Raw genomic sequence first — 18,812 nt, forward strand, 5'->3', positions numbered from 1 at the left:
TAATGACAGAGAAATCGCATGGAAAACCGTCGCGCAAAACTGACCAATATCGAGTTACATCAAATGGTTTTTAATTTTTTGAAATTGGTCAAGCCGTTTTTGAGAAATCGTCGGCAAAAGGTCAAAAATTGGCTCACATACACACACACATATACATTTTGCCAAATTTGTTCTCATTCGATTCAGAATGGCTTGAAAGGTCCAGAAAACATAAAACTAGCATATCATTTTTTTTTTGCAAATCATAAACTTTTCCTTTGGGAAGTTAAAAATTTTCTGTAAAAATCTTATATAAAATTAAAATTAAAATTAAAAAATAAAATTAAAACAAAAATTAAAAAATAAAAATCCGTTCTTCATAACAAAATGTTTATATTGCGATTTGAAGAGTACAAAAGTTTTAGGTCACTTGTAAAAATTCCAATTTTTGAAAGCGCAGAATTTATAATGATTTTTATACCAGTTTCTGCTTATTATTAGAACTGAAATAATTAAAAAAAAAAATTATCTCTGTGCAATTTTTAATTTTAATTTCTATTAATTTTTTATTAAAACTTCAACTTTCAACTTCCTCCAACCCTGTCCCTTGTAGAATTCCATCCAGCTTTCCATTCTTCGCGGAAGCTGACAATGACAGATGCAACATCACCCCAAACCAGAAGGTTCATCCGCTAGTCCTCAACATCCTATGAGAACGAGGAGTTCTATATCCTCCCCCTTCCAAAAGGAAGTAGGAATCAGGAAGCAGGAAGCAGGAAGCGGCTAAACTCGTAAGTTCACTGTGTATGTAATGACATACGAAATTATTCCTTTATTTGCGTTCCGGATATTTACACATGGAGCTTCACTCTATGGATGGCATTAAACGAATTCCACGAAAAATACGATCGCACGGATACTTTATTTGATTTCGAGTACATGCCGGCATTGGCGATGTAAGTGAACGATAGTAGAAATGTTACATTAGAATAAATAGTGTTATTTATGTTGATATGATCTAATAAATTGATCAAAATTTTAAAAAAATGATTAGTAGTATATAGTAACTCAAATGTAAATGTGACTGGGTGTAAGTGGCATTTTGCCTTAAGATCAGACATGTGTAAATAAAATAAATCAATAAACGAGTTTGTATTGGTATTGTGCCTTGGGGCAAGTTACATGAACTTTCTAATATGTGTAGACCTACTAGACCTACCTTCATGAAAATTTGACCAATTCTTCATCTTGTCAATACAAGTAAAATGTTTTTTGAATTTTAAAATCGGACGCTCCGTTCTCTTAAAAACTGAGGTACCGTTTTTGGCACTTTTTGCCCCATATCTTCGGAACGGCTAGACCTGCCTCCGCCAAAAACTAATCAGCACGTCTCCTTATCAATACGAATCGAATGTTTTTTTGAATTATTCGAATCGCTTCATCCGTGTTCCCGAAATCGTCGACGAAAATTTGTATCCGCACACACATACATACACGCACACACACACACTCTCACACACACATACATTCATTTTTTCTAAGGTATGCCAAAATATTCAGAAACCTCTGAAACGTAAAGATATTTAAAAATTTTCATTTTCGATTTTTTTGCGATTACTATAACTTACCCTACGGGAAGTTAACTACTCATTTTCTCAATTTTTGATAAATTTTTTAAATTAAACTACTTGTCGTAAGGCCGTAATATTTCAGTAAGTTCTATAAGACCATGATATATATATTGCCAAAAAAAGTTCCATAAAAATCGTCCTAATTTTTTTTTTCAACAGTTAATTACAAGAAAACGGCTCAGTAGTTTTCACCCAAAACTAATCAGTATCATTACCAACTAATATCTTTCGAAGAGTTTTTGATTTTTAAAACCGATTTGGTAGTGCTTAAGCTTAAATGTGGACGAAAAATTTCACACTTTTTTCCATAAAACAAAGAAACGGCTAGACAGATCGTCACACAAAACTGACAAATGATAGTCCTCATTGAGATACATCAAATGGTTTTTGTAAAACACTTAATTGATAACTGTATATATTTATTTTGTATTAATGACAAGTTATAAGTGTATTTACAATAACTTTAATACTGTTTTTGATTACGATCTGATTGATCAAAAAATTATACAAATAAATCAATCAATCAGATCGTAATCAAAAACAGTATTAAAGTTATTGTAAATACACTTATAACTTGTCATTAATACAAAATAAATATATACAGTTATCAATTAAGTGTTTTACATATGGTCCTTCGAAAAGTAAATTCAAATTCAGTCAAAACAAGATCCTAAAAAACATCAATGATTTAGGGATCTTGTTTGATTGAATTTGAATTTACTTTTCGAAGGACCATATGTAAAACACTTAATTGAATAACTGTATATATTTATTTTATAAGTTATAATAGTATTTATAACAAATTTAATATGTTTTGATTATGTATTGATTGAATTGACTTTGATTTTTATAATTATCTATTTGATGATTTTTTGTTTTATATATCAAATATATCCGCATGCTTTGATTGGCGCGAACAGTTTTTAAATTTCTGAAATCGGATCAGGCGTTTTTGACAAAATGTCGATTAAAGTTCTAATTTTGACAAATGCCACAAAAATGATACTAATTTTCGCAAACTTTGACAAATTTTTAAAGTTAAACGAGTTGTCGAAGGGCCGTAATATTTTAGTATGATCTATAAGACTATAGTACCTACCGTCAAAAAATAATAAAAATCGTCGAATTTTTTTTTAACATTATTATAAGAAAACGGCCCGGCAGATCTCTACCAAAAACTAATCAGTATCTTTCAGTACCAATAACGGTTTTTGAATTTTTAAAATCGATTCAAAATGTTCTTTAGCCATATGACTTTTTTCCCCATAATAGCTGTAAGTTGCAAGATGTAAGTGGCACATTGCCTTAAAGCAAGTTACATGATATCTATCAAGATAAAAAAATTCATATTGAAAAACAACCCTACCAAAAAACATTCTTACCTAAAACTTCAATGCGATTCCCAACCAATATTTTTAAAATTGTTTTTGAATTTCTAAAATTGGTTCAGGATTGCGGGATAAAACGTCGATAAAAATATTTTTACTTTTCTGCTGGTTAGAAAGAAACGACTTGGCCGAACATTGTGCAAAACTAGCTGTAAGTGGAATTCTGTCTTAAGGCAATTAGGGCATCGTGCCTTAAGGCAAATTGCTGGAACTTCCCGTACCAAAAATTAATTTTTTTTTAAAAACGATTAACATTTTTGAAAAAAATTTACTTCGAAAAAAATAGATTTTTGAGAAACTATAAATATGATAAAAAATTACTTTTTTTTGAAAAAAAAAATTTTTTTTTGAGAAAAAAAATTTTATTTTGAAAACGAAAAATTTTTTTGAAAAAAAATGTTTTCTTCATTTTGACATATTTTGGAAATTCTAAACTTTTTTCCAAAGCAATCGCACTGCTTGAACTGCATAGAGACGAAATATCGAAGCGCGCAAGTGCCGCGCCGCCGTCTAACGCATAAGCATTGGTACGGATCCCATAGAAATGTAAAAAAAAATTATACTTATTGTTAAAATCTCTATAAAATATCTGATAATTTGATGTGCATATGTCTAATGATCATTTTTGACCGCCAAATGGCTCATTTTTTTTACTTTTTCTTCGATATCTCCGAAACGGCTAGACCTACTTTCATGAAAATTTTATCGATTCTTCATCTTGTCAATACAAGTGAAATGTTTTTCGAATTATTCAAATCGGACGCTCCGTTCTCTTTAAAACTGAGTTACCGTTTTCGGCACTTTTTGCCCCGTATCTTCGGAACGGCTAGACCTGCCTTCGCCAAAAACTAATCAGCACGTCTCCTTATCAATACAAATCAAATGTTTTTTGAATTATTCAAATCGGTTGATCCGTGTTCCCGAAATCGTCGACGAAAATTTGTATCCGCACATACATACACACACGTACATACACACACACACACACACATACATCCATTTTTTCTAAGGTATGCCAAAATGTTCAGAAACCTCTGAAACGTAAAGATATATAAAAATTTTCATTTTCGATTTTTTTGCGATTACTATAACTTACCCTACGGGAAGTTAATTAATCAACTCGAGCCGTTATTGACATACATCGAATAACCTTTAATTTTTTTAAATCAATTTAGACGATAAATTGTCGACGAAAGTTGAAAATTGCACATATACACATATACACAAATGATCTTTCCAAATTTAATCTAGATCGCTTCAGAATGACTTGAAACGTCGAAGAAACAGAAAATTAACAATTTTTTGACGAAAATGACTCCTTTGAGAAGTTAATTTTGAACTTATATAAAAGTGTCAATTTTAAACAGAGTATATAAAAAACATTTCAAAAGCAATAAATATTGTTTTCAATATTGATTCCACACAAGAAAATCCTTCTGAGTTAAGTTAATTTTAAAGTGTCTAGAAACCTTGAATTTTGAAGTTTCTACATATTTTTGTCCGGTGACCGCTGCAATCGTTATATCCTGACTCTAACGCATTTTTCGAGGCAAAATTGGATTATCGCGATACGGCCCACTATACAATTTCAATTAATTCACTATACTAATTCCAAATATCCTATATCACAGTTCAATGGAATCGATGCATAATTCAAAAAGCACATGAATATTTAGCAAAACTCTCCAGTCGTATCACAAACAAAGCGTTCGCTATCGGATATCACTCGACAAAGAGGAGATTCGCCCATTCAAATCATTCAAACAACCATTAATTTTTATTTTTCCCTGTTTGTCGAAAAAGCGAATCAAAATTGAAATCTGATTTGATGGCGGCGTCGACGATTATTCAGATATTTTGGGAAAAAATCAAGTAGGTTTAAAAACAAATCATTTGATGAAGCGGACAGAACAGAAGTCAACTGGAGGTGCTACATTTTGACCAATAAATAATTTTTAACTATATACATATAGTTACAGAACTTTCTGCAAAAATATATACAAAAAGTCTTGCCCTTTTTGTAATTCTAAAAAAACGGCTCGACCGATTGTCTCAAAAAACTAGTAATCGCGAGTCTATATCGAGTATCATCGAATGTGTTTTCGAAAAAATCGAAAATGATTTTTTTTAAAATATTTTTACGTTTAAAAGGTTTCTGAACATTTCGGCATACCTTAGATAAAATGGATTTATGTGTGTGTGTGAGTCTGTATGTGTATGCATGTGCGAATATATTTTTTCGTCGACGATTTCGAAAATACGGTTTCACCGATTTGAATGATTCAAAAAACAATCGATTCCCATTGATAAGGAGACGTGTTAATTGGCTTTTGGCAAAGGCAAGTTCAGCTGTTTTGGTTCAGCAGGTACTCAAAATTCTATTTTTTTCGCAGTTTTTGAAAACTGTTAAATTTGTTTTAAAGTTTTTAATTTTTCGTACGGGAAGTCCCAGCAATTTGCCTCAAGACTATCCTATGCACCAGTAGTTTTTATTGTGATCACAAACAATTCAAATTGACTTGAAACATAAAAATGGCAAGTCGCAAATTCTGGTGAAAACAAACTTCTCCTTTGAGAAGTTGAATAAAAAAAAAATATTGTGATTAATAATTAGGTTAATATAAGCTTAGAAGATTATGATGAATTGATGTAACAATGCAATTGGCTAATTAAATGAAAATAATTTAATAAATTATTTGTTTATGTAAATTCAATATTTTTATTGTCACTTTTATAGGATTGGAAAAAGATTTCTGACAATGTTTAATATTAAGGAATAGAAACGGCATCTTATATATACATATATATATATATATATATATATATATATATATATATATATATATATATATATATATATATATATATATATATATATATATTATATATATATATATATATATATATAAATATACATATATCCATTTCTTACCTTTGTTCAAATATAAAACAGTATTTAGTTAAACTAAATGCACGGCATTTGTCGTACACGAGTCATTTGTATTGAAACACTTGTGTACACAATATGGTCCATCATCATCATCACATATTTTTAAAAGACATCATAATTGCGTTTGTCATAGAATTGTATATTATACAAATATCTGCAGTGAAATATAATACTTGTGCTGTTATTAAAATTCTGTGATATTATCTGAATTAATTTAATTAATTGGCGTTTCGATGGATTATTCTGGAGAATCTTTATTTTCAACTAATTCCAATGATGGTGTTCTCTTGGAAATTGGAAGGAAATCGAAAGATGTGGAAGTGAATATGCAGAGGGATTCTGCAACAAAGTCTAGGACTTGTTCTTGGAGAGAAAAGGCACATCAAATTGAAATAGGTAAAATAATTTGTTGTATTTAAAAACTACTAAACAACTACTTGTACTAGAGTATTTAATAATTACTAGAATAAGCAGTGAAACTATTAAAGATATATTTTTAGTTAGTTTGTTTTTACATGTTATAAAAACAAATACTGTTTCATAATTTTCAGATCAACTATTTCTTATCATTATCATCTTACATTTTTTTATGAACAATATGGTTGGAATCTTTGATATTATTCAATGCCAATTATCGCAGTCATTATATTTTAATAATGTACTTAATCTCATTATTTAATTACACTTCTAGTCTTTCTCATTTGTTTAAGATCAAAATTGGTAAAAGTATGTTTATATGTATGAAAGACAAAAATTCGACTTCTCGTCGACGTTTTCAAAAAACGACAGTCCCGATTTCTTTAATGTATTAGTCTGTACTGTTTCTATAATGTAAAAACTGTAAAAGTTTATAAAATTTGTTGAGAAACCGTATGGATTAGTTTTGAAAAACATATAGCGGCCAAAAAATTAGTAAAAAAGAGCAAATTTGTTCGTTCACGTTTTCACAAAAACTTCTGAACCTACTTTGAAATGTAAAAAAATAGATATTTTCGAAATGAATTGTTGAAAGTTTTATCGTTACAATTTTACCGAAAGTTTTATCGTTTAATAGTTGCTAAATCTATATAAAAGTTGATTATTTACACACATCAATAAGTTTGTGCAATATGGTATTTCTAAGATACCATATGATTTGTAGTTATTAGCAAAATCAGTTGAAAAATTAAATAAATTTTACTGTATTTATATGCGATCAACTCAAATAAATTATTAAATATAATAACATCATTCTTCATTTATAATTTTGAACCAATAAAAATTTAAATAGTTTGCTTCAAATGTTCCATGAAGTTCTGAACTGAATTTAAAAAAATCTACATTACAATTGTATTGACTTAGATACTGTCATGCTTGTATACAAAGTATTTTTTTTAAGTAATTTTAAAAAATAGCTTTCAAAATTCTAACTAAATTGTATTTTGTCATTAATTGTAATTATTAATCACTAGTTTAGATCATAAATTGTTCAACGGTTTCTGAATATTGATACATTATTTTGGACAGATGCTAAATACACAGACAATACAGTGCGCAGATATTAAATAAATAAAAACATAAAAATTGTATCGCACAGCGCATAAAGATATATTCATCACAAATATGTGATTTTTTTTAAACAATTTTCAATATTAAAGCTATTTGAATAGTATGTTCATAACATATTAGTAGAACGTTATGGCATTTTGACAAATCAATATGTAAATTCAAACGCATAAAGAACTTAATTTTGGAACACTGAATCATCATAAAAAACAGAATATTAATCAGACATTTTATTTACTGATTTGTCATATTTTGACTATATTTTAGAACATCTATAAAGAGCTAGCTAATACCAAGTCTTCTCCCTAAATTTTGATTATTCTAGCCAAAGAATCACAATCGAAATATAAAAATCGTAACAATCGGAATATAAAAAAATTAATTGTTTACCGGCGAAAAAGGTAATATAGATCATGCATTTAGAATTTCTGAAGTCAATAAAATATCCTAAACTATATAAACTATGTTCTCTGAGCATATGGTTAATCTTGTACATTTATTTAACACTGATCATTAAATCATTTTATATACAGTGAAAAATGTTGACCCTAGAAAACTCGCTGAATCGTGTTTTATTATTCTAAATTCTACGTGTCCTTCTTGTTTGTTTACTATAATATTTATCAAAACTTAATTGACGTTTGTAAATATGATTTATCTTTTTAACTTGATTCCATCCTCCACAAATACACATCACAAAAATAGGATCATTTTTCTGAAAATTATTTTAAATAGTTGTATAGTTTTTTGATAGTTGTTTCATTGTATATATATATATATATATATATATATATATATATATATACAATTATAATTATTGTATCATTATCATCCAGATTATAAACGGTCAGCTTGCGATCGAGAGAGGACTAGAATGAGGGACATGAATCGAGCATTTGACCTACTCCGGTCAAAACTACCAATTTCGAAGCCATCGGGAAAAAAATATTCTAAAATCGAATGTCTTAGAATAGCAATAAGCTACATAAGACATTTGCAACAGATACTAGACAATATGGAAGATACTACGAGTCAGTTTAGATGTAGAGAAAGTACTAAGGATGTGGCTTGGCATTGTGGACATGTTATGTTTTATCATCACTAATATATTTTATTATAATTATAGAAATAAAATCTTAATATTAACTGAATTTCACTTATTATATGGCAGGGAATCAATATTTGTATGTAACAACTTATTTTATTTTTTTTTATTAAAAAAAAACTTTATTCAATATTCGAGTACTCGAAAAAATCCAACAGAGTTTTTTTTTACAAAATTACATTAACATTTTTTTATTCAACACATCAAAAACAAAAATGTACAATGTGCTACATTACTCAATATAAATATAGAAACTTAAATTAGATTTAAAATTTGATCTCATAAAATTACTAATTTATTTATTTATAGCATAAATCATTAAAACCAAAAAAACACATTATGCTATTAATATAAATAAAAATTTTAATTTATTATTAAAATTTACTTCAAAAATGTTAATAATAATAATTTAAAGATAGCAGAGATTTAACATTCTTCAAATAAACTATGCACAAATATGAAATATTGCAAAAATTTTATTAATTTATTTATTTATATGAATATAGTAAGAGAAAAACTAATATTTTTATTCGTAAATAAACTAAAAAATATAATATGCTATGAATACTACACAGAATATAAAATATTGCAAAATTTTTATTGGTTAATATACAGATACATCATGAATGCAAACAGATTATAATAATTGCGGCATTTAAATAATTGAAAGTCTACCAATATTTTTTATTTTTGTTTATTCAATGTACCAGGAATTATTCAGCATTTATATGCTCATAGAGATATATCATTCTGAAAATCAAAAAAACAATACATTACTTGTATTGACGAAATGAAGAATTTATTAAATATTTGGAAAGGCAGTTCTAGCTGTTTCGGAGATACAGAGGAAAAAGTAAAATAGATATTTGGTGGTCAAAAATGACCATTAGACATATGCTCATCAAATTATCAGATATGATATAGAGATTTTTTTTGGGTTTTGTACAAAGATTTATAATTTTTCAAGTTCACTTATACGGTTCGAAGAAAATTTCAAAATAATCAGAATTTTTCTTTTCAAAATTTATAAAAATATACAAAGTTTTATACTTTAAATATTAATTTTCAATTTACAATTCAGTTAAAAATGTATATGTTTCATATGCGTTACTGTAATGGTAAGAAATATGTCCTCAGTTGAATTCATTCGGCATCTCTTGTTAATGTAAACATTCTTAAGTGTTTTTAAACTTCTCGTAGGGTAAATTATTGTAATGGGCCGAAAATCGAAATTGAAAATTTTTACATTTCTCGACGTTTTGAAGGTTTCTGAACATTTTGGCATACTTCAGAAAAAATGGATGTGTGTGTGTGTATGTGTGTGTTTGTATGTATGTATGGATACAATTTTTCGTCCACGTTTTCGGGCGTACGGATCAACCGATTTGAATGCTTCAAAAAACATTCGATTCCTATTGATAAGGAGGTGTGCTGATTAGTTTTTGGCAAAGGCAGGTCCAGCAGTTCCAGAGATAAAGAGCAAAGAGTGCAAAAAATAATTTTTTTCTGTTTTTGAGAGAATGGAGCATCCGATTTGAATGATCTAAAAAACATTCAATTAGTAATGATTGGGAAAAGTGATTATTAGTTTTTGGCAATGGCAGGCCCATCCATTTCAAAGATACAGAGCTAAATGTGCAAGAAATGGCAGTTTTTGAGAGAACTAAGCGTCCATTTAAATGATTCAAAGAACTTTCAGCTTGTTTTAGCAAAATAATTGATTTTGGAAAAAAATTGTATCATTTTTTTTGTACATCGAAAATAATTCAGATTTTATTCTTAATTTTGACTAAAGTTCTAATATACTTTAATTACAAATAATTTCAATTCTGCAATTTATTTTATATAATTCTTATAAATATTAGACAATGTTACAATATTCATAATAATTTATTTGAAAATATTCAGTATTCCTCGAACATTTCGTTACGGTACGGGAAGTTCCAGCAATTTGCCATGCACCTCTAGTTATTACTTGTCTATTATCCAAACAAATTGTCAAAAAATCACTAACACTACTACCCCCGAAAGGCGTAAAACCCTTAACGAGATTCTCCTCTTCTACTACTACTCTAGTCGTCGTCGATATCAAAATATATCCCGGAGCGAAATAATTCACGACGTTCTGTGACATCTTGAAGTGATAAAATAAAATTGATCATATAAAACATTTCATTGTAAAAGTTTGCGACAAGCACTTAACTTTTCTGCACATTGCATTCCGGTTGATAGTTGCTTGAGGCGACGTTTATGAGGTTCTCAGTTGTAAAATCCGAAATTAAATGAACGAGCAAACATAAATTCTGATATCTAGATTATTCAAAGGATCGCGGTGGAATTGAATGGAAGATTCTTGACGACTTGTGAAAGATATAAATAAGGATATAATATAAAGGAATGTTGTGGTTTGTAATTTGAGTGTTCATTTTCAGCATTTTTGTAATAATTTAAACTAGTGGTTCATGGAATTGTGCCTTAAGGCAAATTGCTGGCACTTCCTGTAATAAAAATTTAAATTAATAAAAAGTTTTACAATTTTTTGAAAACTGACAAAAGTAGTTTTTTGAGAGTTTTGATATCTTTGAAAAAATTGATGTTCCTGAACAATCATTCGTTTTTTATTTTGAAATTTTTGAAGAAAATCCTGAAAAATAAGATTTTTATGTTTTTTTTTTTTTTTTTGAACATTTCAAACTTTTTTTTAAAGCAATCGTCTTTGCCAAAAACTAATCCACATCAATAAAAAGCGAATGCCTTTTGAATTATTTAAATCGGCTCTGAAAACGTCTACGGAAAATTGTATCCGCACATACTCACAAATATATATAAACACGAAATCACACATACTTCTATTTTTACTAACTTGCTAAAATGTTCTGAAACCTTTGAAACGCAGAGGTAAGTACAATTGCTACAATTGTAATCTATGGAAGTTAATAAATGATCTTTTTCAAAACTGAATTGTAAACATAAAATTATTTGTTTCAATTTTATAAGCAAGATCTCTAATTTTTGAAATTTAAAAAAAATGTGTATGTTTTGAAAATTTTTATAAAATCTAAATCATTTTATAATGGAAAAAAAATGTTTTTCATGAATTTAAAATTTTGAAATTTGTTGAAAATAGTTTAAATATATCGAAATTCGTTAAATCATTGATTTTTTTAAATTTCAAAAGGAAATTTTTTTTTGAGATTTTTTTTTAATTGATTTGATTTGTTCTGTTTTGAAAATCTTGAAAATTTTTGGATCTCCTAAGAAATTTCAAAAAAAAATCAAAATTTTAATTTTTTGAAATTATTTAAATTGTTATAAATTTAGATTTTTTCGAAAAATTAGAAATTTTTAGAGATTTCTAAAAAACTGCTTGTTTACTTGATATATATTATTTAACTTAAAATTTTCCGATGCCAGAATTATCAAATATTTGTCATTTTAGAATCCTGATTAAATGCGCAAACTTTTGTTAAAACTTGCCAACATGATTTAGATTATAGTATGATTTTTTAAAGAAAAATCTCTCAAACTCGACGGAATTTTAAAATTTCTAATTTCAAAGTTCGGAAAAATGTCTTTAATCAGAAGAACTTGTTGGGCCAATTGTTTTATTATATTTCTCTGAGGCCTTAAAAATTTTATTCACGGTTTCGGTTGAACAAAATTAATGAAAATTAACCTTAATAACCGAAAAATTGTCATACTATCACCGATGCTCTAGTTTGCGCTTAAAAGCTCATAATTTCCAAACCAATTGAAATATTTTTCCGCAAAGTTAAGGTCGATACAAATCACCCTGTTTTGGTTAAAGATTAAGGTCTGAGACACCCTACATATATTTATTTATTTATTCAATTATCGATATTTTTTTTGGACTTAAATACAGAAAATGTAGTTTCTACATCTGTACTAGGTACAGTACAGTACCTACAAATTCATTTGGAGAGTGTGTTGAAGAATATCTCATATTCATGTGAAATGTGGTCGCATATTTTAGTTGGCAAGCCAAAGAGTAGAATTAAATAATGAAGCTCAGAAAGTGCGCGGATATGTGTAGTACTTCCTTCCTATTTAATCCGGAACATTGCCGACAGATAATAACCGACGTGTAAGAGCATAATAACAGGCATGGACAAGAAATTCTACTTTTGAAGTAACTAACATACCATAAAAATCATAGTCAATAATATAACTTTTCATATAAACATGATCAATCGAAAAAGATGTTGATCGATTAATAAATATATTATTTCATTGCAATCTCTATGAGAAAATAAATATTATACATCAAATATACTTCAAGAATAATTAAACAATGATAACAATGTTTACAAATAAAATAATAAGCGAAAAAATCTATGAATCATTTGTAGAAATAATATTTTTTATACTTCGATTATTTTCATCAAATTCAACAAGATAAGTATGCTCAATTAAATAAAAATATACTCGATTAAGATTTTAAAGTAAAGTATATTCAATTGATTATATAACATATTAAACAACTTCAATAGAGTTCTCTATAATTTATAATCAATAATATATTAGTATTTCTAAAATAATTTCACAATATAATACCCGTTCAAAATAAAATATGTACGATACTCGTTCACAATAAAAATAATTCAGTAACGATTGACTTACAAGTATCAAACGGTGTATAAAATCTAATTTGATTTAAAAAAAACTAACACAAAAGAAGATAGAAAATTATATATTTATTCTATAAAATTGTATTATAGTTTAATTACATACCCATGAAGTGATCACTGATTATATTGACGAAAGAACTAACCTGAAACAAAAAAAAAACAAATTAATATAAGTGAAAAATGTTTAATATATTAATTTATATAAGAGTTGATCTATATTTTTAACCTTCCTTCAACAATTAAAATTACAAAGTCAATCAAGTTTTATTTTATTTTTAGTACTCTGTTGAAAATACTTGACAAATATTATATAAATAAATTGTTTGTTACGATATATTTGACAAAAAATCCGTTTCGCTAATTTTATGTTTTCACAAAGTTTCAAGATATTCTAAATCGAATGAGACCAAATTTGGAATGAGTATGTTTGTGTGTGTGTACGTAAAAAAGAGCCAATTTTTTTCTTTCATTGATATTTTCTTCTAACTAGCTGAACCAATTTAATAAATTTAAAAACCATTTGATGTATAAGGACTAATGTTTCTCAGTTTTATGCAACGATCGTTCAAACCGTTTCTTTGTAAATGGCAAGAAAGTGAAAAAAAAATTGTCCACGTTTTAGCTCGCAATTCTAATTCAATTTTAAAAACTCTAAACTGTTCGAAAGAAACATGCCAAAATGATCAGATGAGCCGTTTAATTACAAGAGTAATCAACTCTTGACTTTTGTTTGACGATTTCTATAAAACATTGTTTGGCTATAGATGTTATGGTTTTATAGAACATATTAAAATATTACGAGTCTACGACGTTTAAAAATAAAAATGCAACAAAATTTGAAAAAAATTTGATATCGCTTTTGTGATGTGATAAGTCAAAATTTGAATTTCACATAATATAAAAACCATTAGAATAAATTGAATAAAATCAGGACCTGCGTATGATGTATGTAATCGTGCCAGTAGTAATAATTATATAAGTTTTTTGAAAAAATATTTTGCATGGAATTTGGCATGGCGATAAATTTCATGAACCAAACAATCCTACGAAAATTGGTTGAATTATGTGATTTTAATAAAATTTGGAATAATAAGACGCAATTTTAGGACATACGAGCTGTGTAGACATTATAGTCTGTGTACTATAATCAATACAATTACAGATAATTTAAATGAAGTAAGCAAACATAATGCTATAAAAATGAAATATAATAATATAAAAAAAGATATAAAAAATATGATCTACAAAGCAAAAAGACAATACTATTCAGAAGAAACAAAAAAATGTGAAAGTGACTCTCGAAAAATATGGGAACTAATAAATAAAACATTAGGAGGAGGAAAAAATAAAAACGAATATAAAGAAAATATTGAAAAAATACAGCATAAAGATAAAAATATATTTCTTACAGAAAAGGAAGACATTGCGGAGTATCTCAACAAACATTTTGCTGAAATAGGTATGAAACTACAAAAGAAAATGGATCATTGCAACTATAAACCATCAATACACAGACCTAAAAACAAAATCCAAATTTTTGAATTAACAGATGAGAAAGAAATAAAAAAAATTGTTGAAAATCTGAAAAATAACGCTGCACCTGGCGAAGACAAGATAACAGCAAGAATCACTAAAAAAATAATAAATATAATAGCTCCACTACTTGCTGTTTTAATGAATAGATACATAGAATGTGGTGTATTTCCATCGTGTCTTAAAATGGCTACAATAAAACCAATTTTCAAAACAGGAAACAAAACAGATCCAAATAACTACAGACCTATAACAATAACAAACACATTCTCCAAGATATATGAAAAAGTAATAAAAAAAAGATTACTTGATTTTCTCATTCAAAAAATTGACAAAAATCAATATGGTTTCCTCCCTTCATCAAATACACAAGGTGCCCTAATAGATTTGACTAATACCATCAGTCAGCACCTTGAGGAAAATATGCACACATTGCAATGTTTATTGATTTACAAAAAGCTTTTGATACAGTAGATCATGGCATATTACTCAATAAACTAATAGATTTGGGTGTAGAGGGTTTGTCTTACAGCATTATCAAAGATTTCCTCATGAAAAGAGTGGTAAGGACGAAGGTGGGAAATTTCACAAGTGGAGGATGTAACATAACCTGTGGAGTTCCACAAGGTTCTGTATTAGGACCTTTATTGTATCTATTATACACCAATAACCTTAAAGACGCAAAATTAAAGGGAAGATACATATTATATGCAGACGATACAGCGATAGTATATGCGGATAAGGATAAAAAAAGACTCGAAGATATTATAAACACGGACATGAAAATATACACCGAGTGGCTAACTGAAAATAAACTAACAATTAACATAGATAAAACAAAATACATATATTTCAAACATAGAAAAAATACTGAGAACACTAAACTAAAAATTGAAGTAAATAATAGAGCAATAGAGGAAGTGGAAAACATAAAATACTTAGGACTGATAATAAATGAAAAACTGACATGGACAGACCATATAAACAAAATAAAAAGAAAGATAGGAACATTAACAGGGGCATTGAAAAGGATCCACTCTTTCGGCAAAAAAAATAAAATACTAATTCTTAAAACGCAAATAATACCTATAATTTTATATGGCATAACAACATGGAGCCAAACAACTAAAGCAAACCTAAATGACATACAGAGAATAATGAATAAAGCCATAAAAATAGCATATAATTTACCACATCTAACACCCACCAAATACTTGCAGAGAGAAACAAATAATCATTCACTAAATAACATAATTAAAATAGAGAAATGCAAACTAATACACAAAATGAAATTTAACCGAATTAAAACAAGTGCAACAATAGACACAAATCAAGATATACATGAACACTACACGAGACAACACAACAATTTTCACATTGAACGCAATAGAAAAAAGAATTTGAGAGAAAATGTCATATGGAGTGCTACCAAAATATATAACGAATTGCCAGACTATATTAAGATGACCAATGATAATGATAATTTTAAAAGAAAAATAAAGAAGTACTATATGGAAATTGAAGAAAAAGAAGACTGAAGAGTTATATATAGATATTATATTAATGAAATAGATATTATAGTCAAATGAAATGTAAATATTATATGAAAACTGTTTTTCATAATCTCTCATACCAGGCACCTCTGTCTGACTGAGATATGAAAATAATGTATATATGTAAATAAATAAAATAATAATATAATATTATAGCAAAAAAAAAAAAAAAAAAAAAAAATGTGTTTGAGAAATATCAATGGGAAATTGTAATGTTCAGATTTAATTGAAGCAAAAACTTTATCTTCGTTTGGTTTATTAAGTCAATTATTGCATCAATCGGGACTTGTCTTAATGCAAAATGCCATTTTCAAGATTTTTTTTTTCTCCGACCTAATCTTGTCCTCCCCATATGCAGCTCCAGCTCTCTACGTAAAACGCGGCGGCGCGGAGCGTTGTGTCAATATTATATTAATACGCTCGGGCAAAATTATGAAAACGCCGTAAACTTTGCACGAATATATTCAACGCATTCACAAAGAAAATTTTAATATGTAATGATCTCTGGCTGGATCTTCTCTCTGGCTAACCAACCGGCGTGCCGTTATTCCGTTATTATGTTCCGTTTGCAGTTGCTAACTTTGTTTGATCCCATTCACGAGAGTGGTTGTAATTAAAGAGGTAATTCATTATTTATTTTTGTAAAATTTATGAAATCAAACAATTCTACAAATTAATGAATTTAGACATTAGTTTTAATTAGGGTTTATAAAAAAACGACATTTCAGAAAACCGGTTTTTGAATTTTAATTTCACTAAAAAACCGGTTTTAATCGGTTTTCGAATTTTATATAGAAAATAAATTTTTGCTCGAATATTCTGGAATTTATTCGCAAATTTAGTGTAATTTAGAGCAGAATTTGACTGTATTTATTTATTGTTTAATTTTATAGATAGTAAACAAAATTATTTTAATTTTAATTAGTAGAACTTAAAATAATAGTTTATCTTGATTATTTAACTTTGAAAACAATTATATTCATTTATAAATGAAAATATTTTTATGATAGTGAAAGGGAAGTTTTCGAATAAATAAAAATAATACATTTCTAAATAAAAAAAATCATTAAATTAAAAAATAAAAGTAAAAAAATATTAGATACATGTTGATATATACTTGTTAATATCAATTTTAGTTTTAAAAACAATTAAGTTAAACTCGGGTATTGTCTGTTCCGAGAAATTTTAATTAATTAATTTTAAACATTCTAATTGTTTTTTATTTAATAAAATATGATTTCAAAAAACTGAGAATGTCTATCAAATTGCTACTTAGATGTGTCCTTTGTTTACTTACAAAAATTTATAATTTGAAATAGAAAATACTCTCATACTTGCGACCAAATTATGCTTAATTATTTTTAAAGCCTGATATAATAATTCAAAGTTTTTTATTCTTTAATTTGTGACTTCTAGGGTTTTAAACTCTTTTAAGTTTGAGTAGTGGAAGTTACCTCTTCAAGAAGAAGTCACACTGATTTAAATTGATATATACACTGGTATATACAAAACATTTCTGGGAACCATTGCAGACTTATAAGATATAAACTGCTATTAAACCGATATGATTTCCACAATCAAAACGCTTTCATCTATCTTTTATATTTGGCTATATCTGTCATTTTCCATTTATACAGCGAAAACCGACTTTTTTCACTAAAAAACCGGTTTTCGAATCCCATAATTTTGCCAAAAAAACGGTTTTTAAAACCGGTTTTTGAAATCCGACAAACCCTAGTTATAATCACTATATGAATTTTATACTGATGCTGAATTATAATTATTTGAATTTTATACTGATTTTGAATGAATGTGAAGTTGAATCTTTTATTAATGTACACATACATACATACATTAATTTTTTAAAGATATGCCAAACTGTTTAGAAATCTTTGAAAAGTAAGGATATACAACAAATTTCATTCTCTATTACCTTGCGATTACTCTAATTTACCCTAGTTAATAAAAAACTGAATTATGATTATAATTGAATATTATTAATTATAATAAAATATATAAATCAAAATTTTCCATATTCACAATTTCTCTATCTACAATCGATGTAATAAAAACTGCTTTGTAATACCGAAATATAATTTCAATCCATTACATCGCCCCAAACAAACACATTAGTTAATTTCCAAAACAATTTCCCAACTCAAACTCCGCCGCCGTATACTCCTTCGCTTCCTCAGCTCGTCGGAATTATTATATAGTGATATCAAAATACCCGCAATTGTTGTTTAGACATTCCCGAGACAAATTCACACTTGTAATCCGAGGGGTTGCCGTATTCATAAGCGCGGCATTTGGGTTACGGCGGGTTACGGCGGGTTACGGGTTACGAGTTACAGGTTTCGGGTTATGGGTCGGCGCTAGGTTGCGACCCGGGCGACCCATTCCCCCGGCTCTCTCTCTCTCTCGAGTTCTATTGTTACAACTATCAAAGTTGGTGCCGGTTTATTTACTTACGGCGTAT

The 18,812-nt window shown here is 27.8% G+C and overlaps 1 protein-coding gene across 1 annotated transcript; it reads left to right on the forward strand.

Annotated features, from left to right (window-relative positions):
* Window positions 1-6,181: 6,181 nt before the first annotated feature.
* LOC113367603 (transcription factor 21) lies at window positions 6,182-8,598 on the forward strand. The gene is made up of 2 exons (XM_026609197.1): window positions 6,182-6,344; window positions 8,330-8,598. The coding sequence occupies exons 1-2, from the start codon at window positions 6,182-6,184 to the stop codon at window positions 8,596-8,598; spliced, it is 432 nt and encodes a 143-aa protein (XP_026464982.1).
* The last annotated feature ends 10,214 nt before the right edge of the window (window positions 8,599-18,812 follow it).

The sequence above is a fragment of the Ctenocephalides felis genome, unplaced genomic scaffold, assembly GCF_003426905.1.
Source record: "Ctenocephalides felis isolate EL2017-DRISC unplaced genomic scaffold, ASM342690v1 CF-g0.4_SCAFFOLD_01170, whole genome shotgun sequence".
Lineage (NCBI taxonomy): Eukaryota > Metazoa > Arthropoda > Insecta > Siphonaptera > Pulicidae > Ctenocephalides > Ctenocephalides felis.